The sequence below is a fragment of the Nuphar pumila genome, chromosome 3, assembly GCF_984573655.1.
Source record: "Nuphar pumila chromosome 3, dmNupPumi1.hap1.1, whole genome shotgun sequence".
NCBI classification, from domain to species: domain Eukaryota; kingdom Viridiplantae; phylum Streptophyta; class Magnoliopsida; order Nymphaeales; family Nymphaeaceae; genus Nuphar; species Nuphar pumila.
This window is the reverse complement of record NC_143251.1, coordinates 26079882-26102729: the sequence shown is the minus strand read 5'-3', so window position 1 is coordinate 26102729 and position 22848 is coordinate 26079882. Positions and strand designations below refer to the sequence as shown.

The 22848-nt window shown below is 38.8% G+C and overlaps 2 protein-coding genes and 1 pseudogene across 3 annotated transcripts; 2 read left to right on the top strand and 1 right to left on the bottom strand.

Annotated features, from left to right (window-relative positions):
- The first annotated feature begins 3750 nt into the window (after positions 1-3750).
- On the top strand, positions 3751-6290 carry LOC149842364 (putative F-box/FBD/LRR-repeat protein At5g62970). Its single transcript, XM_090000644.1, has 4 exons — positions 3751-4722; positions 5120-5218; positions 5303-5452; positions 5961-6290. The coding sequence occupies exons 1-4, from the start codon at positions 3751-3753 to the stop codon at positions 6288-6290; spliced, it is 1551 nt and encodes a 516-aa protein (XP_089856770.1).
- A 5773-nt stretch (positions 6291-12063) lies between these two features.
- LOC149842363 (thioredoxin-like protein YLS8 pseudogene) lies at positions 12064-12373 on the top strand (annotated as a pseudogene).
- Positions 12374-12673: 300 nt separating this feature from the next.
- LOC149842362 (plastid division protein CDP1, chloroplastic-like) lies at positions 12674-21119 on the bottom strand. 2 transcript variants are annotated; one of them, XM_089999087.1, is made up of 12 exons: positions 20526-21119; positions 18424-18537; positions 18211-18348; positions 17961-18065; positions 17713-17835; positions 17251-17619; positions 17071-17166; positions 16872-16997; positions 14574-14639; positions 13697-14500; positions 13364-13554; positions 12674-13243 (listed from the first exon to the last, which is right to left on the bottom strand). In XM_089999087.1, exons 1-12 carry the CDS (start codon positions 20787-20789, stop codon positions 13162-13164), a joined length of 2478 nt encoding a protein of 825 aa, XP_089855213.1. In that variant the 5' UTR covers positions 20790-21119; the 3' UTR covers positions 12674-13161. The 2 variants fall into 2 exon arrangements, with proteins under 2 accessions (XP_089855213.1, XP_089855212.1); XM_089999086.1 differs by having other exon boundaries at positions 14574-14648; positions 20526-21116.
- Between the last annotated feature and the right edge of the window lie 1729 nt (positions 21120-22848).

Here is a 22848-nt window from a genome sequence, read left to right as displayed (position 1 = left end):
GGAACATGCACTGGTGTGGTATTTTTCATGTGTTTTTAAGTGTTAAAAACAATCAACGGATATCTAAAACTGGCTGACAAGAACCAATATTTTTAGTAAAATTGATTCGATCCCAAAGTTCTGATTAACACCTTTGCCGGGTCCAGATTAGTTAAAAAAATACCTGCTATTATGCTGAACTCGTTTGCATCATAAATATATTTGATTTCCCTCATCTTTTCTGTGTTTTTGTGTTAACTTTTCCATGCCCTTTTTCCTTCTCAACTTGTTTAATTGGCTCTTGTTCCATCTGTATCCCTCAGTTGCTAGGTTTCCAATCATTGCATCATGAATCGACTATGTTAATCTAGACTGATATAGCATGCTCTAGATGAATAGGATGGTTCCTATTCTCTTTGTCCCTCGGAAATGTTATCAAGTTCTTGCTGCAGTATATTAGTATATTCTTGTAATTTAGTTGGCCAACTTAATCTGGCGATTGCTTGGTTGGTATCTCCCCAGTGCCCTTGAGGTCACCTTTCATGTATAGAATGTAAATTTGCTACAATCGTTTATACATTCATTCCAGTTGAAAAGATTATTTTTCAGATTTTATCATCTTTTCTTTTGTAGATCTAATTTTATAGATGTGATCTACAGTTTGGTAATGTTTTTGCAACACGGAAATTGGTTTTCCAAGGGTTTAAAAAATAATGGCCCACAATGTACCAAAACATCACAAATCAAAAAAACATTTTTTTACATAAAAAAAGATGATCTAGAGTTTTGATCCCCAACACATCAATGAGGTCAGATTGAGTGGGTACATTCTAAATCATTAATTAGATTGTACGTAGTTTTTTTTTAAAGGTAAGCTGGGGTTAGGCAGACCTCTACCAGTTATACAACTATACCATTTGGTTTTGAACCTGCACCACAAGATGACGTGCACTAGCTGCTCCTATTGGTAATTAGATTTACGTATTACATACAATATAAATCATGTATACGTTCTTAGTGAAACCATTTCATTCATGAACCCTTTGGAGTCTGGACCGGCCAAATTCTGAAAATCCCACTTTTGACTCTGTAGTATCCTCGTCACAAAGATTAATGAGCACGAGTAAACTTGATTTTTAAAATTTTAATTTTAATAATTAAAATTGTTTTTTTGAATTGAAATATTTTTAAGAAGTAATAAAAAATATTAAAAAATTAAAATAATAGCCATACGAATCCGTGTCTGAATCAATGTGTCCACGTGTTTCCATGGACACGCAACCATACATCTTTATGTGTACGTTCATACTGATGCTTACTATCTTGCCACAATTAAAGTTGTTTGATATGCTTGAGCTGAAGCATGTCTTTTTCTTTTTTTTATGACAAAGATCCCTCGCCCAAGCAAGCGAGGAAAACCCCCGGTGTCCCACCTCTGAAACTAGGAACACACCTGTGCGTCAGCAGGGTATGATCCTATGCCTTCATCTCAACACCCTCACAACCACCCGCGGTGGTGAGATGAAGCCAGTGTTGTGAAAAGCGTTGAGGCGTAGCGAGGCGCTCCACCAAAATCTGAAGTGAGGAGTAAAGCGTAAGCCTCAAATTTTTTTTTTAAATTAAACAAATTTTATAAAAAATATTTATAATTATAAATAAATAAAAATTGATAAAGCAACAACCATCGTAAAATCAGTAATAATTTCACTGATGACAAAATAATATACATGAAAAATGCATCTTTCCTGCACCAACACCCGTACCAAACCCTATGGGGTCAAGGTATGGTGATAAACAAGGAGGTCCGATTAGAACCCGGGTCAAATTCAAAAGCACTGACTAATATATGGAGCTGGGTATGGTTTATAAAATTTCATGGGGCCCGACCCCAGTTTCGACTAAGATCCACAACTTTTCAATGTAAAAAATATAAATGATATTATTTTACTGGTTATAGTTAGAGTTTGGTTATGCAATTCCTATATGGTTCGACTATGAATTCTCGTGGTAGGTCTCACTAAACCAGAATCTGAACCCGGTACCAGTATCATAAATCAAATTTGGGTTTGAACACACTTGAATCCAACGAAACCCGACCTCTTGACACCCTTAATTCTGGCTCAGATGATTCAAGTTGAGTTTGAGCTCAGCTCGTGCTAGCACATTTAGTTTAAATAACTGAATTTTTTAAAGGCCCGTGGTGAGAATGGAACCATGACCCATTGGCTACAAGAATACCGACCAACTAATTGAGCCAACATATTATTTTTTTGTATCACGTATGCTCATTTAGACAATCCTAAATAAGTTTTAGTCAAGCCGAACAGTGGGTGTTCGACTAGGCTCGTACTACATGAGCTGCTCAGTCCTGTTTGCCGAGCTCACTTAGCAGTTGGTTTGCCAACTCTCTTCAAAAAGGGTTGTCGTATCGTATAGGCAGAAAATAGATACCTTTTACCCTGAATCGGTTATTTTTTAATAAATATAAAAATACTTAAAATTATTATTTTAATATTAATTTAATAAATTTAACATGTGTCACGTTTTGATTGACATGTAATCTTTTTTAATTATTTTTTAGTCAATTTAAAACTATTCACTTGAGTAGCGGTATTGATCATTCACCTGAATTGTTAGCCAAACAATACAGGGCCGACACTAATACTAAATTGAACTCCCTTTTTCTCGATCCACTGCCAACACCTCCCTAAAAAAACAGGCAATTCTACAGCAAATGGATAATATCGAATGCGTATCCGATTCCACCAAAAAAGACTCAAAATACCTTAATTCAAGGCAAGGGTGGGTATCGAGTGGAGCCCTACTTTTAATCATTTTGGCACGACACCCTTTAACCCCTTTCCCTCTTCACCTTGGCTGTTTTCAGAGAGAGAGAGAGAGAGAGAGAGAGAGAGAGAGAGAGAGAGAGAGAGAGAGGAACACGTTCAAGGCGAGGGTGGGTATCTGCCAGGGACCCGAAAGCTCCACCGGCGGACCCTCGAGGCCGTCCGTCTCCGCAAGTGCCACCACACCGTCATGCGATGGAACACCACCACACTGTCATGCTCCAACAGATCTCTCTCTCTCTCTCTCTCTCTGAATGAATGAATGGCTGAATAAATAAGATCATGAAGCATTTCTCAAATCAATGTCCTTGCTTCACATTGATTATTAGGTTCGACGCTTAACTCTTTCAGGGTGCATTTGAATCCCTAGGATCTACGGACCCAACCCGATCTGACATGATCTTAGTATAACTATGGGTTTGGAGTGTACAAATGTACGTAGACCCATAAAGAAACCATGTGGGGTCTTGGTTATAGTTAATATTGTAGACTCGAACTCACTTGAACCCGACCAAAATGGTTCAATACAATGTAAACCGAAGCAACCTGAATCCAAACTCGGTATGTACACAAACCCGTTTCATTCTCAAATTGACTCGAACCTGAAATGAGTATGTATCCAAGCCTGTTTTTTGTACTTGAACCAACCCGTAACTCTACCCGTTGGGACCCGACCCACCATTAAAACTAGTTCGCACTCCTTTTGCTAATGTTTCCCATTTTCAATGGGTTTAGGTTATAGTAATAAAAATTACTAAAAGATTAAAATAATAGGATTGACTTTAGTTAATTACCTAAACAAGATAACTTTATAATCAGAAGGTTTCCCTGGGATTTGTTTCTTCTGCTTCTTATTTATTGGGCCTTATTCATGAGAAGCAAATTGAGTCTATTCTACTGATCAGATTTGAGTATGCAGGGAAAGATGATTGGAGAGAAAGAGGGGCCAAGCATTGTATTACCAGGCGATGTCGTACGTCACATCTTTTCCTTCCTTCCCATGAAGTGTGCCATACGAGCCTTTGCTACCACCAAACAATGGAGCCACCTCCTAGCCACCCTACCATGCTTGGACTTTGATGAGAGAAGCTTCAACTCTTACATGACCAAAGTAAGGCAAGAAACAAATCTAGTGTTCCCGTTTGACTGCAACGATAGAGTTCAGGATCTTGAGAAGCGATTTCGTCCTCTAACATGTCATGGTCACCAAGATTCAGTACAATTTTCGGATTTTGTGCAACTTGTGGATCGATTCTTTCTACTCCATGAGGGGACTCTCCTGCGTAGGTTTCAGGTTCAGTTCGATGGAGACCAACCTGCTGCAGACCATGCGAACCAATGGATCAAGGTGGCCACTGATAAAAGAGTAAAAGCGCTTGAGTTAGAGTTCTCATCATGTGCCTTTCCTGACGACCAGGTTTTGCATTTTGATCGTTGTGACTGCCAAAGTGTGGAGCATATCAAGCTGCGGGGCTGTGCATTTGGAAAACTCCCCAATAGCACTAAAAGCTTTAGGTCTCTCAAGATCCTGGTGCTAATACGTGTTAAGATATTAGGTGAGCAGCTTGAAGATTTGCTTAGTGATTGCCCATTGCTTGAGAGCTTGATCATGGAGGGCTGCAGACACCTCGAGTTTGTGAAAATCCGTTCACGCCTTCGTAGGCTCGAGATTGCTCAATGCTGGTGTCTCAAAAATCTGGAAATCGATGATCCGAATATGTCGTTTTTCCGGTATGAGGGTGATTACATAAACTTGAAGTCCAAGAATGTTTCGGGCTTGATGGAAGCATATCTTGATTTTGGTAACTTGTACATTCCATTGAGGTTGGGTTTGGTTGGTCTGGTACAAGCCCTTGCTCACGTGAAGACTCTAAGGGTGGGCACAAATTTTGCCAGGGTAAATAATTCTCTCTCTCTCTCTCTCTCTCTTACATAGACTAGAAACCGGGCCGTTTGGGTTGCACTCTATAATTTTTTGAGCTTTAATAAATAATTAAACTATTATTAAGTTCACGAGAGAGATTAGGAAAGTCCTACCGAGGACTTCAGAGTCTCTCTCTCTCTCTCTCTCTCTCTTGCGTGACTATGACAATGTTTTTAATAATTTTTAGAAAGACATCTAAACCTAGCTTAACCTATGTGTTATTTTAAAAAGTTTATAAAAAGTAAAATATTTTGTGCATCACTGTCCCTCATTGCTCTTATATATATATAGGTAAGGTTTCCTACCAAGGAACACTTTTATAAAAAAGGAATTTTTATTTTTTAAATGTTTTTTCCACACTTTTTAATAGGGAGGGCAGCCACAACGTGGCATCCCATTGTTAGGCCAAACACTTTATAAGTGTTCAGTCCCGATCACTGGTGTCCATGGTGCTGAACACATTAAGGGGGTTAGATTTGCTCAAAACAATCAGCCCTTATGAGTTGCAGCTGTGGGGTTCCTTACCAAGTTCTCTTTGACGTTATCATTTCAGGCTCTATCTCATCATCATCGTTCAGAGCTTCCTCAATTCTGGAATTTGAAGAAGCTGGTGATACAATTAACATTTTTTTCTGGTGAGGAATTGCTAGGCTTTGCTTCTTTACTTAAGATTTCCCCTCTCCTTGAAAGTATTGTAATACAAGTAAGTTTTCTTTTTATTTTTTTTTATGTAATAGCCGCTTTTTAGGTTCACACACGCACACACTGAGCCCCCTGCATGCACATAGGGCTGTCAACATGTTCGGGTTTTGTCAAGTCATGAAAACAGAACCTCAAACTCTGACCTGCATAATATATATATATATATATATATAACACAAGGAACTTGAGTTCCAATCTCATGCCTACTAGAAAAATAAAAAAATACACAACTACAAAGTAAAATTCATGCAAATACAGCTTACACCTAAGATTTTAACAATATGAGAGGAAAAGAGTGGGACTTAAAAGTAAATTTATTAAAATAATGTAAAAAGCATTAAAATTTATTAAAACATATCAAAATAATATCTATTTGTGTCAGTGTCCAAATCTTCATTTCGGCTTGTGTCACAGGAACTCCCCCACCAAATACAAAACCACAAACACACACACATACAAAAGAGATTGCTTGATGAATGGATGCTATAGTGTTCATCTTTTTTTTGCAGTTCCAAGGGTACCCCTCCTGTTGTTTGGCAAGCTTGCACATTCTTAAATTCATAGAGGGACAATCTGCGCCATTTCATTGCCTGATTCATCATCTCAAAACAATCACTCTCGAGGATTACACAGGACACATGAAGGAAGCTAAATTGGCAATCTTTCTTATTAGGAACTCTTGTATTCTGGAATCTGTCTCCGTTGTTATCAGTGATTTGTACATCATAAGAAAACGCACCTTAAGGATATCTCTAAAAGAGATAAAGAAGAAACTGAAGACCAAGCATGATGGAGCTAGACTGGATGTACATAACCACAGAAAAAACTATTTTAGATAGAGATAGAAGTTTAACTTTTATTTTTTTGCATAATCGGAGAAAAATCATCTTACAGAAAAAAGTTAGTCAGATGTCTGTTGGCGAGGATGAAGCAGTTATATAATTCACTAATTTCCATCAGATTAGCAATATTTCTCCCTTTCTTAAAGTTTGTTCTTTAGTTTGATACCTATGATGTTTGATGTGATTGCTCACCTCCTTATCAATTTAATTACTATGCCTATTTTATACAAGTTTCCTTTTATTTTTGAAAAAAAAGTCTGCAACCTATGCTGTGAATGATATGGGTACAGATGTGATGGGTTTAGAGGAGGTTTGGATCAGGCTCACTGAATTCTGCTTAAACCCTCACTGTTAGCAAAGCAAGTTGACCCCCTTCACCTTGTATGTTAATTAGTTTTTAGTTCAGCCCAAGGCCCAACTGATTTAATACGGATGCGCGATAGGGTTATGCAACTTATTTAAAATGAATACAGAAAGAGATGGATTTTTTTATTCTTGAGTTAATAAAAATTATTGTTTTATTTTTTTTTAATATATACAAGTATATTTTTCAAAAATGTTATCAAAACCATTAAAAATAATGAAAATGATTGAAAATGTTATAGCATGTCATATACCATGTCCTGCCCTTACGCCCTAATGATTATACTACAGGGGTGACGTTTGGTAACGGTGACACGAGGTACAAACGCCCCCAGTTTTTGTTTCATGTTTTTGTTATTTTTCATGAAACAAACAGATGTGATCTGCATGCATTTCTTCTGCTCTTAGATTGTATGATTAGACAAGAATAAGTCTGTATATAGCCTAAAATGTGTGATATTTTTTCAGGTCATAAAATCACATTTTTCATTAAAAAGCTCTGATCCAAAAGTTGTTTTTCACCATCTTGAACATGTATTCCATCTACTTGATCTGAAGGCATTTGTACGTGATGGGGCATTACAAAATATTTTTTGGGCTGGTCGAACCAGTCTCACGTGAACGGTTCACGCTACCTCTCGGGGCTCGGGCTACCTCCTAGTACAAAAGACATCTCTCTCTCTCTCTCTCTCTCTCTCTCTCTCTCTCTCTATATATATATATATATATATATATATATATATATATATATATATATATACCGGTGATGGTGTCCGCCCCCCACCTTCCTCTCTGCAGCAGCCATCCACCTAGAGGCGAAGCCACGTTTGGGTCATGCCAACCCCAACCCGCGTTTCACATGGTGTAGTGTCCACCCTGACCCGCGTTGCACAAGAATAGTGCTCGGGTTAGAGTGGCCACTAGTGCCCGACCCGGTCTAGCAGTTCCCCCCTCCCCCTCGTATCTTAACTCACAAGGGGTTGGGGCAGGCAGTGTGTGCCCAACTCGAGTTCCCATCCCCTTCCCTCGCACGACCCCAATTCCCCCTCCCTTATCAGTTTCTCCCTCCACTTTTTTACCATAGTTGTGCTCTCTCTCTCTCTCTCTCTCTCTCTCTCTCTCTCTCTCTCTCTCTCTCTCTCCGAGGCTTCGTGGAAATCTACCCTGAGTGACCCACCACCAACACCAGGCAGTCCAGGGCCTCCAAACCTACCTTGTTTCGCTCTACCCTTGACCACACCCAGCCAGCACGACAACACTGAAATAGGCTGGCAAGCAGAACTCGACCAACAGGTGTTTGGTTCAGTTGGGCTCTTGTAAGCTCACTAAGTAATAATAATATATTTTGAATACAGTTTATATCATATAACGTTGTGAAAATAAATAGTCCAAAGTGTTTGGCTTGCAAAACAATAGGTATATAGTTCAAATCTACTGCTTCCTGCTTTAAAACTGTTAATGATAAGGTTCTGAAACCTTCCCTGGATATGAGTATATCCAATTCAGTCAAGAATCAGTTCATATCCAAACCCATTACCACAAAAGATAACGCCTATGGTAAAGGTTTTACATGAGGACGTCTATTAAAGAGGCAAGCCTACAAGAGAGCACGTCCACTAAAGAGGCAAGCCAAGACTTATTTGGCAAATCCTTGCACAAGAGAGGAAGATTCAAGAAGCATTCTCTAACTTTACCTAATTCCAATGAGATCACTACGTCTAAGGAAGAGTTACCTAAATCCAATCCTCAATCTAAGAAGGTCCAGCATGTAACCAAATCAGTTGAGAATTTTGTAAATGGAAGGAACTGCAAATAATGTCATCTATATATGTTTAAAGCAAGGTCTCTATTCAAGATTGAGAATAGAGGCTTTCATGGGCATAGGTCATTCATAACCTAATCACGTACATTGGTTTAGCAGCCTCCCTCACTTTTGTTTCAGTCATACCCTCAATCTAGTCCTCATCATTTTATGACGACTAAACTAACAAGTGATAACTATTTATTATGGGAGTCACAATTCCTTTTTATTCCGAAGTTGTATGATCTTATTGGGTTTGTGGATGGATCAAAACCTTGTCTCCTAAAGTTTAAACCGGACTTAAGTGAACTTAATTATGAGTTCGTTTTGTGGCAACGTTAGGACCAATTATTACTTAGTTGGTTGCTTATGTTATTATTTGAATTTATGAATATCTACATTGTTGGGTTGATGACCTCTCATGAGGTTTGGAACTCATTAAAACTTGCCTATGTGACACAATCTCAAGCCACTATTGCAAAATTGAAGAACCAATTAATTGAGCTTAAGAAGGGCTCACGAAACATTGATGAATATATTCGGCATGCCAAGAAAAAATTGCATCAACTTGTTTCCTCTTAAGCCAATATTGAAAGGGGATTTGATAGCACATGTTCTTAGAGGTCTCCCTTCGAAATTTAGTTCCTTTTTACGGTTGTTGTCACTACAAGAAATGGGTCTTTACTGGCGCCTCCCCCACTGGAGCACCAGTAAAGTTACCTTTTCACTTGTGCTGTTTTTTAGTGCCAGTGAAAACATGCAATTTACTCACGAATCAAGTACCCGCCAGTAAAATTTATTTTTCTGGTGCACTATAAAAGTGTGCCAGTGAGTGCTATTTCTTCTGATGCACTGAAGTAGTGCGCCATAAAAAATCAAAGATTTACGACTTTCATTGGCGCAGATTTTATTTGCATCAGTGAAAAGTGACTTTCACTAGTGCAACTAAATACTGCCCAGTGAAAACTACTTTCATTGGTGCAATAAAGTAGCGTGCCAATAATTTAATTTTTACTGGCGCACTGAAAAAGTATGCCAGTGAAAATCGTCCCTAAATTTGCTCGCGAAGAATTTTTTTTCTTCTTCCGTGTTTTCCCATCCCACCCTCTCCCTCGCTTTCCCCCTTCCCCCTCTTGTTTCCCACTCGCGTTAGACATCACCGGAGGCTTAGCACTGCCAAAGGAGGAGGAGGGTCGACGAGATCAGAGGAGATGGAGAACCGTTAGAAGATGACTCGATCGGTCCTACATCCACTGTGACTGGCTAAATTAGCACCATTAAAGGCAAAACTAGTCATTGGCTGAAGTAGTGCGCTAGTTAAACGTTTTCACTGACGCAAATTCAATCCCAATTAAAACTTTTTATCGTGGCTTAATTGCGCCAGTGAAAAGCCTTTACTAGCGCAATCTTTGCGTGAGTGAAAAATTTTCACTGGTGAATGTAAATTGTCCCAGTAAAACCTTTACTGGCGAGGCTTTTATTGGCACAACGATTGCGCCACTAAAGACTTTCACTAGCGCAAAAATTGCACAAGTAAAAATCAAATTTCTTATAGTGTGTTACCCGTATGGAGCTGGTTTCTCTTGATGAAATTCATGGATTATTACTAATCCAAGAAGCCCAACTAAGTGAGAATGAACACACTACCGATGTCTGTAATTCCTCTACTAATCTCACCACACGTCAAAATCAAAACTGGCATGGTAGATATTGAGACATAAACAATGGCGGAAATCATGGGTTTGGAGAGGAAGAAACATGGGACGTTTTCAAATAACAATTTTGGGGTGAACCAAATTCAGTAGGATTTAAAAACAACCAATATAGCAAAATCGTTTGTCAAGCATGTGAAAAACCTAAATATATTGCAAGAAAGTGGTTTCAATGTGTCACTATATCAATTTGGTTCCCCTCAAGCATATATGGTGTTGATGCCTGGTACTCGGATTTCGAGGCCACTCACCATGTCACGAATGATCTCAACATGTTACTTCATTCAGAGTACTAAGCAACAACACATCGAAGGTCGACAATAGATCAGGTTTGGAAATACATAATGTTGGTATGATTTGTTTTTCAAAATCAATTTTTCTTCTCAAGAAAGTTTTGCACATTCCCCATGTTACCAAGAATTTTATTTCAGTTAACAAATTATCTGTAGACAATATATTTGTTGAATTTCATTCTAACTATTGTTATATTAAGAACAAAACCTCAGAAAGACTTTTAGCCATCAGCATCTTGGTCATTCATCATCCAAAATAGTTCAACATGTGCTTAATAAATTTCATTTACCTTCTGAAAAATGGCATGCCAATAAAATTTGTTAAGCATATCAGATTGGCAAAAGTCACAAATTGCCTTTTCTTGACTTCTCATCAAGTGTTTGGACCTTTACATTTGATATTCTCTAATGTTTGCGGGTCAACCCTTGTGAATTATGTTAACGATGATAGATGCTATGTCAGTTTTATTGATGCATATTCGACATATTGTTTGATTTATATGATGCAACATAAATTAAAAGTTTTTGATATTTTTAAGAATTTTAAAATGCACATGGAGAATATTTTTAGTTGTAAAAGTCAATATCTCTGTATAGATTAGGGTGGAGAATATCATATTATTTCTAAGTACCTTCAATCATGTGGGATCAGACATTGTGTGGTGTGTCCACATACCCATGAACAGAGTGTCGATTGAAAGCACAGGCATATAGTGGATACCGGTCTGGCCTTAATGGCTCATGTTGGGGTCCTACTTAAATATTGGAGTTATGCTTTTCAAACTGCAATATACTTGATAAATAGACTTATTTTGTCATCTATTGCTCAAAAAATTCCAGCAGGATTGCTTTTAAAGTTGTAGATTACAAATTTTTGTGGGTGTGCATACTTTCCTTGGTTAAGGCCTTGAGTCATAAGTTGGATGCTCGGTCAAGTCTGTGTGTGTTTTTAGAATATAGTAATCACCATAAAGGATATCTTTGTCTCGACATGACGACCTTCAAAGTCTTTGCCTTTAGACATGATGTGTTTGATTAATTTCGGTTTCATCCCCTTTCCCCGGTGACACGACGATTACATCTATCCCCTCTACCCCCATTGGTTGCTCCCAGTTTGCCCACCTCTCCCCCTCTGCCTCCCCTCCCTCCCCCCTTTTGTCATCTTGTCCTTCCCCATGCTTTGTAGTCTCTCAATTACCTCAGCTTAGTTTGTCTCCATCTTTGCCTAGCCATGACTCTGTTAACTCTCCTACCTTCCTGTCTCATGATGTTGACTTGCTAGGCTCTACACCTTCACCACCTCTAGCACCCTTTCATAGTTTTCTTTGATCTTTTAACTTTTCTGATGGTTTTTGGATGCCTTTATTTGTGTTTGTTCAGCATGTCTGTCTCTAGTTATATCGCTGGATATTTCCCGTTTCAGTTAAATCATGTCTTCACCACTTCCTATAAAACATTTGGGGATTGAATTTAAGCATCAGACCGTTGCAGAGAGAGAGAGAGCAAATCTGGTGCTTGTAAAACCCTAAGTTGGTAATCAATTTGGAAGTGATGTAGCTCTGTTTGCTTTCCTTTTCTAACTGTGGCATGGATTCCTAAAGATGGGCGAGGTGCTTGCTTCAGTTGCCGAAACCATAAAGAACTTTGCAGTCGTTTATCTGGTTGACATCACAGAGGTGCCAGACTTCAACACTATGTATGAGCTGTTTGATCCCTTCCACGGTGATGTTGTATTTTAGGAACAAGCACATCATAATCGACTTGGGTACAGGTAACAACAACAAGATCATCTGGGCTCTGAAGGACAAGCAAGAGTTCATCGACATTGTTGAGACTGTGTAACGTGGAGCCAGGCAGGGCCGGGGTCTGGTGATCGCACCCAAGGATTACTCCACCAAGTACCGGTACTAAATCATATGTACATGAAACAACACACTTCATTCTATTTCTATGTCACCGCATAATGCAATCAGAAATTTTTGTGTTGCATTGTATATGATGTTTTGGCACGGTGAGCGATGGAAATCTAGAAGTCATTGGCTTTAGCAAAGTTAAACACTCACTCTATTATGCGCAAGGTGAAGTTTGTAAACACGAAAAATAAGGTCTTCGTTGGTGGGGCGTGGATCTATTCCACACTTCTTCAAATAGAAAATAGTATAACTTGGACCACAATAGCAAAAACACGTACAACCGTGCCAAAAAGGTTAAAAAAAAAAAAGCATTTAATGGTGGAATGATACATTTCCAGTTAGTCTCAAAAGAATGAAAATGAATGAACATACAAGTCGCAACTCAAACATTGAACCAATCAGGTCCTCTGAGATAATATTTGACATAGAGGAAGCTCAACGCATCACAAATAGAAGTCTGTATGCACACAAACAGCTGGCCAGGAACTTCAGGAATCACCTCAAGATGTACAGACCACATTCGATCATTGGTCAGAACACGACGATGAGAACATCTAGTCCAGCAATTGCATGAACCTCTTAGAGATCTGAACAAGTTCAACTGAGGTATGGCCATAGGTCCAAACTTGCAAACGTGTTTCTGTCACAGGCGGCCTCTTAGTGCATGTCATCCCTCCACTTGCAGATTGGTACTAGACAGTAAAGTACTTGACAAGGGAGGTCGAAATGAACTGCCTTCATCCAACAGATATCAATATACCCCCTTCAACAGTGTACAAAATATTCTCAACCTGGAGTCTGAATGCCACCACAAAACCTCCATGATCCATCGCTTTGTCTTTTCAAAACATACCGAATTTGGTATGTACTGCATTTTTGAAAATGATAACAGAAAAAATTATAGATATATCCAGTAAACAAAAGAAGTGACATACATTGAATTTTGAAAGTTGAAACGTGATAGAGATATTCTGAGCCTACTAAGGACCTGTAATAGTTTGGATTCTTGGGCAAAGATTCATCAACAAGCTCAGCTGCTTCTTCCAAGACTGCATCAATTTCTGCCATCTCCCAGTCAATCCCATCTGACACAATATCAGCCCGTAGAATGGACAATCGCAGTAGTACGAACCTCCAAAAACATGAGCTGGACTTTGCAGTCTCTGCTAGAGAATGCCACTGCATTCCCAGTAGAAATCACACAAACAAAACTAGATCAGAAACCATAATACTAGGCAACTAATAAGTAGAAATCACTAAAAAGTGCTGCCAAAGGCAAACATAATGGATACAAAAGAAGCAGACTGGCAAGCTAACAGACCTGGTCGAGCATGGAATCACAAAGGATATAAGGAAGGCTTTGGACTTGATAGTGAGGCCCTAATGCCTCTGCCTTGATTACTTGCCAGTGCTTTACCAAGGTCTCTGCTTCTTCTAATGACATCTGTCGTTTGTGGATCATACCGCCAGCACCAGCAGGTACCTTAATAAGAGCTAAAAGATCATCAACAGGCCACAGGTTTTGATTGTCTAGTGCACGAGATTGAAGATTCAGTTGCTTTTTCAATACAGCAAGGAGTTCTTTCATCCTTCCTATGATGCCGGTTCTCTTTCCATGAACTACAGAGTTTGAAGCATGATCTGCTGTCCAGGCAAAAGCTGTCGTGTTCAATTTCAGTCCAGTTGAGTTCCCTCCATACGAACCATTTTTATTCCCAAATTGCACATGAAATATCTTAAAGGTTGTGAATGCAAAACAAAGCACCAAAGCAACCAAGGTTAATCTCCCTTTTGTTTCTCCTGCTGCCCACCAGCTTTCCCAAACTTTCTTCTGTGACAGGTCAATGTTTCTGTTCATTTGCATGGATGAAGCACTAGCACCACCGCTAACACTATATCCTATCAATGGGCTCTGCAAGCTAGCTGGTGCTAATTGTCGTGTTGCTGAACTCAAATGCCGTTTGGAATCAATTTTCTGAAAAGGATCTTCAGAAGCCCCAATCTTAAGAGCAGGTGGGAGAACAAAGGAAGAAGGTTTATGGTTCACATTTGTAATTGTTTGATCAGTCCTTTCCTTCGGTCTGCCAACAACATGATTCTTCTTATCTCCACCAAAAAAGTTGGCCTGCAAACAAGATCATACAGGTTAAGCTACATTAAATTTTAAACAACCTCCCAAAAGCTAGTAGCACACTAACCAATGATGGAGAGCAGTCCCTTGTATCTGCAAATACACCAAGCACAGAATCCTTCAGCCACTTTTCCTGGTCAATCTCAGTGAATATTTCAAAGTAAGAGACCTTTACAACCATAGGACTTTAGCAAGAGTACTAAAGTTTTAGCAGAATACAGATGGCTAATTTTGACAGAACCTCAAGCAGTCCACATACCCAGAAACCAAGTTTTCATATTTGCAGTCCAATGCAATCATACATCTTGAACAAGAATAGTACATCTTATCTTGGACAGACACAAACAATGGCACTCTGTAAAATCAGTAAGTTTCAGCAGAAATCATCTCTACAAAACGTCCAAAGAACAAGAAAGGCATAGATTGAGGAAAGTGAAATGGTGACTCTAATTTGCTAAAAATACAAACCAAAAAGATACAACAAAGAAGTGAGGGAAACCCAAAAAATATGACATACTACAGAGGCATTTAATTGGTGTCGATCAGGAACCGATTCCACAGAAAAAGCGGTTTGCAATTGATCTTTGTCATTACCATGGTTTGTGAGCCTGAAGTGGGGTTACAGAAGGGAGTGTTTCAAGACCAAATCCATGGAAACATCCCCACTTCTGCAGGATGCAAACAGAATCTACAAGTGGACTGCCTGAAAAAAACAAAGGCATGGGAAACCAACCATGACCAAATCCAAAATATCCACCAGGATCACCACAGATAGCATTTGGTACATGGCCTCTGTTATGTAAGACCGACCATGTTTTTGCACTCATCATAACCAATGACAGGTAAATTCTTGTTCCACTAAATAAACAGGAAGAAAAATATCTCCTTACATGATGGCAGATCTGCAGAGGATGTAATATTGATCTCAACAATGTCAAAGAAAGGCAATTTCTGGAATATTATAGGTTCTTTTGTAAATTTCTGGAAAAAGAAAAATAAAAACATAAGAGGGAACTAGAGCGTCGTAAAGATTTTTATGATAAAAAATTACAAAAGGATATGAATAAGAAAAGAGAACCATTTCTATTTTACATAAACCCAAACGCTAAAAGAAGGTAACATGACCACAATATTTTTGTACATTTGAGCTTTATTGTAAATGGCAATATATTGAGATCATGATGCTTTTCCTTTTTCAAATATTTTTTAACGTATAAATATCAAATTATGATATTTTCAAAAAATGCAGACAGCGTGACTATGATTTATTGTCAAAACTACAAGACCCCAGTCTTGGCTCTGGTAAACAGTGGCAAAGAATTGGATTTAAAACTGAAAATCTATTCTTGAACAAAGAATTAGAATTTGACTCTGAATGAAGTGATGTAGTCCTAGTTTGCACCAAATGAGTGTCAGTTTGGTCTCATCTAAGTTTCTATGGAGAGACCATGTTAAAAACTCAACTCATTTCAAGCCCACAACTTTCTTAATTACTATTTTTCTGTGTGAGAGAAACTGTTTGAATCCTTAACTATCCCATGCCATCAAAAATTATTTTGAAAGTAATAAGCTCTTCAAGAATCCAAACCAGTTCATTCAGCCCTTTTCAGTCAAGTTTCCAAAACCAAGAAACTGAATTCAATATCTCACTGTGGATGATTTGAAGATGGATATGTTTATAGGTAAATGATTAAAGATATGTTGATCTCCAAAACATATCAGGAAAGGGATATGAAAATGACTAAAAGCAGAAATTTTCTTCAAATTTTAACTCATGAATCAATCCCATTTTTTCTGCCTCTTAGTCACCAGTTTAGACAATCGAAATCAGAATCATTTAACGTGCCAGAGTTGCTGGGACACAGAGGGACATTAGTGGACATCATATGCCTATATCAATCATCAGATTTGCTAAGATGAATTAAATACATCACAAGTTTCCTGATGTTAAGAAAACTTGATCACAAAGTACCAATGCTCATCATCCAAGTCATAAAACCAAAATAAAATGGCCTGACATCAAAGACAACATAATACAAGATTGAAAGACCAAAAAAGGACAAGAAAGATAAAATTAGTGAGATCAGCCAATAGGTCATCCTCAAGAAAACCTGAATGATGCTTAACCAACTAACCAATGAAGATTCCGGCTGCACAAGATCAGATAATGCACAGCAGATTGACAACTAAGGACTAGTTAAGGTTTCTGTTTCTCAACACACAACAGAGTTGTAAACCTTAAAAGAACTACTTCCATATGACAAACAAACACAAACTGTCATGACAACCTTGACCCTGTTCACTTGAAAATTTTGAGCTTGTCATGAACGCATATGCAAACACCCAAAATAGATAAGAAAGATACCAATGATGGATAGATGTTGTCGCTAACTCTATCTTCCTTGTTCTGGCTAGGCTCAACATTCGGCAAAGATGGATTTTGATTGAACTCAAGAAGTTGAAGATTTTCAGCCACAACCTTCTCGCTTCCCTGCCAAATCGGCATTTAATTGCAGAGCAATATGACAATAACAAAAAGTGAAATGTAGATTAAGAATACTAACCATTCCAAGCAGAAAAGCACAAAGGGAGTCTTCAAACTTTAAATTTATGCCTTCAGATGCTTCCAAACACTCACAAATGGTTTTGGATTTATTTATCTGTGTCAGGCAAATAACAAGAACTATGAGAGAGATGATGCTAATAAAATGAAAAAATTTAGATTAGCAGCACAAAGACATTACCAGATCCATTTGTCTACTGGAAAATCCTAGAGCAATGTGAGCTAACAAAGCTGTATAGAAACAACTGAAGTCAATCACAACTCGTTGGTTCTGTGACTCGAGTGATTTCTTGTTCTTACGGGTAACAGCCAATGTATCCCATGAAAGAAGATCAACTATTTCATTGGCCATCAGTTTGTTCATCGCCTGGCCGAGGAAGAAAGGCCAGTCCTGGACTCTGCATGAAGTTTCAACTTCAAGGCCCTGTCTAAGCAACTCACGCAAAGCTGCAATTGCTCCCCGATGCCGTTCTGCATTCTCAGGTGTGTGTGGCATGCTAAGCAGCTCCAGAGTGCAAGCAGGTGCAAGCTCCTCCAATGATTCTTCAATCTGAACCTCATTCACCAAAGTTCATGTTAAAAACTGTTTGCAAGTACAAATAGCCCGAAGTTGGACCATATAGCATCAAATTTTGCATTTTACCTGGGTTAGAAGGGGCAGTTTTTCTAAAGAAATTTTACTCCTCAGTAGATATTGACCACGGGCTAGGGCCTCAAATCCTTGGGATACTTTTCCCATTTCAAAAGCATTCTTCGCAATTGAGCACTTGAAGTTGAAAAGAAATTCGTCATGAAGAGTAGTATTCAATGAAAACTTGTATCAAAACTACACTCCAATAAAAGAAAACTGTGTAACTGACATGTTTTTCACCCTAAATCTACCATTATTACCTCAGCTAGTGCCATAGATAGGAGCAGATCATGAGCATATGGCTTAGCATCAGGGTGCTGAAGAGCTGCTCGGCCCATTTCTAGCACCAACTTCTCCTCCCCAACCTGCATAAAATGTTATTTCACATTATCCAAATCAAAAGAAAAAAAAAGGTAAAAGAGCAAAGATTCTGACACGCTGCTAAAAACAAAACACGATGACAAATTTCACCCACATCACAAGCAAAATAAGAAACACAGAACAGTTTACCTCCTGCAAGAGGCAGAGAGCTCCAGGCAACCAAGCCCATGGTATGCGAAGAGAAGATAGAGGGGGCACCCTTTCTCGTGCATTACCAGCATATTCTGGCTCAAAGAGGAGCTTATCCCTCACATCCATCAATAGATCCTGTAGACTTCCCGTAACAGGTGATAGTTCAGATGGAATAGTTTTCCTATTACAACATCAAGTTTCTGCACGTACCTCGCGTGCTATGACTGCATCCAGGGTATACCCATCTTCAATCTCTGCATTTCTCAGTTCCATGACAGATTTAACAATCTCATCTTTCTCTGATTGAATAGGAATCCCTAAGATCTGAAACATGAACAAGACAAGCATAACGAGAACTGGTTCAGAAAAATTAGAGGGAGAACAATAAAACTACATGTGAAAAATAAAAATAGGCAGAATAGACTATCATTTTTGTACAACCACTCCAATCACATGCATGTAACAACCATGTGCTGTCTGGAGAACTTCAAATGTGCTCTGAAAATTTTGAAATGGATCAGAAAAAATACACCAACAAAAGGACCTGTCTTTCAACCAATAAAAACTTCAATATTGTTCAGATAGAAAGTTGGGTGAAACATAAGAAACTGGAATAAAATAAAGCCTACTAGAATCCAGAGACTTGAGTAAAACTAGAAAACTGATCAGTCCAGAATCCTGAACCTTTATCTAACCGGGTAAGATTAAATTACCCTTGCTAAAGTCTTCAATTATGTGGAATCTATAAGTTTCTACACGTTTAATGATAAAGTAATGAAAGAATATGAAGGAGGTGAAGAAGAATGAGAAAGAAAGAAAGAAGGAGAATAGGCACAATCGCGAGACTAAGGCAAGAACTAAATTTTAATCATTCGCTTCTCCAACTTATTACAAAGAATTAAAAGCATACTTGGGGCATCACAGTGATAAAAATGCCCTTGAAACAATGTTAATATATCATGTATATACAACCATAAGTAAAGACTGCATATACAGTTAAAGTGGTAAAAATTCCCATGTATTCTCCAAAACTCCCCCTCAATTGGTGAGAAGATATCAATTACCTCCAACAGAGATACATGTGTGTCTTAACTTTCCTACTGCTTAGGAATATATCAGCAAAGCTGAAACTAGGTTTCACATGAGTGGCTCTAAATAATTTAGTCCAAATTCCATCAGATGAATATCTATATGGTTTGTCTTCTCATAGTATACTAGATTTGAGACTATCTGAATGGCTGCTCTGCGTGACAACATATCTCCATATGCATCCCTACGCTCAGTCCTAGCTCGCCAAGAATAGACTTCAACCACAGTCCCTCACAAACCAAGTTCCATGGCTCTATACTTGACTTCAACACTAGTCCTAGGCACCATAATTTATTTCTTACTCTTTCAAGACACTAATTGCCTCCGGGAGAAGTATAATAAATAGAAATAAATCCTGTCTTCTAAAGAACCAGCCCAATCAATATCAATATAAACCTCATCACAATGCCTATAGTTAACATATAGGATTCCTTTTCTAGGATTGTTTTTCACGCATCTCAAATGACTAAACTATGTTTCCACATCCCCAAACTTTTCGCAGTTGTTAATTCTCAGCTTGTCATTTGGCTCAAACTGGGCTGCCCACACTTCTACAATTATCATTCCAATTTCTTTAAGAAAATTTAAAACCTTTTTTTGAAAGACAACATATAACTTTCTTTGGTCTAGGTAGTTCGCTGCCCAAAATGTATTGGAGGCTCTAGGTCCTTGATGCAAAAGACTTCATCCAGATGTTTCTTCAATCTGCAAGTATTTTTTTACATCATCACATGTAATGACGATAGCATCAGTACATGCCACCAGTATAGAAACTCTTTTTCTCTACCCAGATAATGCATGGTCACTGATGTATCTTTTACATTTAATCCACATTATAAGCCAAGAAAATACATTTAATCCATATTACAGTTCTATTAAATCTTTCAAATGAATTTTGAGAACCATTTCAACCCATCTCTGGCCTTCTTAAATTCAAACGTTTTCTCCCGTCTCTAAATATAGCTATAATGTGTAATCCACGTATATACACACACCCGTGCACGTGCCCGTTCTTTATTTATTTGGTTATTTACGTCCAATCAACAAAACGTCAATATTTAGAAGTAATGAGAGAGGAAGAGAGAGGGGGAGCTTGCTTTCTGAATCAAACCCATCATCCCAAATTTCCCAATCACCAAGGAATGAGAAAAAAAACAAATGAGGGTATCAAAAAAACAGAAAAGAAAAAGAAAGAAGAAGGAATCAACAAGAAGAATTCCGACCTGATAGCAACTAACGGGGATGTCGACGCTGGCCCGCGCCTGCCCATTCTCCACCGTCCTCGTCTCCTCCGCCACCTTCAGCCTCCCCCGTCCCAACGCCTCCCACCTCCGCCTCCGCGCACCCGAAGAAATCCCGGCCGACGAAACCCTCGGCACCCGCAAACCTCGCACCAAGTCGGAGAAGAAGACGCGCCTCCTCTCCTTCGGAGCGCCCTTCAGACCACAGGAAGCCGAGACGCCGAGTGCTACCAGAGCCAACGACATCGTTCCTCAATCCAACGCTCGGCCCCTAACCATTAGCCATAACCGCAGCCGTTCTTCACCACACCTGATCCTTCCATAACAATCCCCTGCAGCAAAGACCCCACGATTTCCAGATAATCGAGACAAATGCTGATCTTTCGTCACAAAATCTTGTAAAATCTCGGATAATGGGAGGAGAATAATAAAGAGAAACTCTAGGGTTTGAGCGTATGATACGATCGTAGTTCAGTGATTTGCCTCATGAAGGGAGAGGGAGAGATCTCTTGCATAAAATACGAAAAAGGTTAACGGAAAAGCCCTAGAGTTTCGCTTCTTTTCTCTGCTTTCCATGGTTTCTGCTGCTTTCTGAAAGTAAAGGGAAATTGGATCCTTTCGGTTCGGATCCGAAATCCGACCCGATGAAGGTGGGGTTACACGCTGGCCCACTTATTATTTGTGGATTGCAATTTGCAAGGAAGTGCGTTCTTGACAAATACGGGCGAGATATTTCCAAAACAGTCACACGATATTTTCAGAAGATGAAATAACCCCTTAAATATCCCACTGTTTTTAGTCTCTCAGTTATCGTGATATTGATGTCGTATCTACTATCTCTATCTCATAGGGCTGAGGAACGAGACAAGCAAATTGTTGCTCAGCTCATACAGAGTTTGTTCCAACTCGTGAAACAGGCTCAGCAAACTAGGTATAGACAAAAACCTTTCATTATTTTACAAAGCATTTGGCTTGCAAGCAATAAGTTTAGAGTTTAAATCACGTTGCTTACCGCTTTGAAATAATGTATTTATTTTTGTAAACAAGACACTCTTTGTGCTTGTTCAGCTGGTTTAGAGTTCAATTTTTATTATTTTGATTTTTTTTTTTAAATGTGTTTTTTTGGTTGCGAATCAACTCAAACTCGACATCTTCGTTTAACTCGTGCTTGCCATGAGCTCGAGCTTGAGCTCAAGCTCAAGCTCAACTTGCCACAAGAACGAGCCGAGCTTGAACACCCTTTGTTCGGTCCATTCAACTTGCTTACCAGCCTTAATTGTATCCAACCATAAAACGTTTTTTCATGTACTTTGTTTTCTTAAACGTTTTATATTTGTCAAGATTTTAATAAAACATTTTTTTTTTCAGAACTTGCTTGTTTTAAGTAGTTCTCATAGGAAAATGCTGAGCTGGCCACCCTTTCTTATCACAAGCGAAATAAACATCCAAGCATCATGGCAGGAAAGTGCCATTTAAGCATAAGAAAGCTGAGGTTTTTCTCCACCACCTTCCTTTTTTCATATGAAAAGTTCTTCACACCTTTTCCCATGCGTATGATGCTGACAAGACTTTATGTTGTATTTCCTATTAAAGGATATATTTCCTCATATGACTAACCAAACAAACAGAACCTTAGGAAAAAGATGCAAAGGGCTATGGACAAAGATGAAGCATTGACAGGTGAGAGCAGAGAACAGCGAAATCACGTTATTCTAAAATAGCCAGTAGATAGATAGTGCGGCCATAGAAAAACAACTCGTTTTCATCACTTGGGATGATTGAATCCTTTTACCAGGACAGTACACCTTAGGACCCGTTTGCACAGCGCATAAGGTAAGAGAGCTACCATTGAAATACGGGAGTCCCTTTCTGCTAGGAAAGAGTTGTCTTTCAATGGGAGCCCTCTCTCTTTGGCGGAAACGAAGTCAGACAAGGCAAGTCCGACTTCTTTTCCGCAGAGAGTCCCGTACAGAACAATGCACGGAGCCTCCTTCTTTGCATTGCAAACACATCATAAAGCACTTGACCTGTGTTCTCAAGCCGGTGCGATAGGTTTGGGGTCCATCCCAGCATCCACCGGGAAGCCTTGACTGAATTAACATCTAGACTTGACTCTAACCATCAACACAAAGAAAGGAAGACCCTTGATTTTCAGCAGAGACAAGAGGGGTCAGGTTTTGTTTCTGTGCTAATGCAGTGTACAAATTTTTGTTTATGGTGCATCCGGAAACCATCATGCTGTGAAATAGATGGAAAAAAATGTTGTGACAATGACAAAGGAAAACTGGAAGAATAACCTTTAATC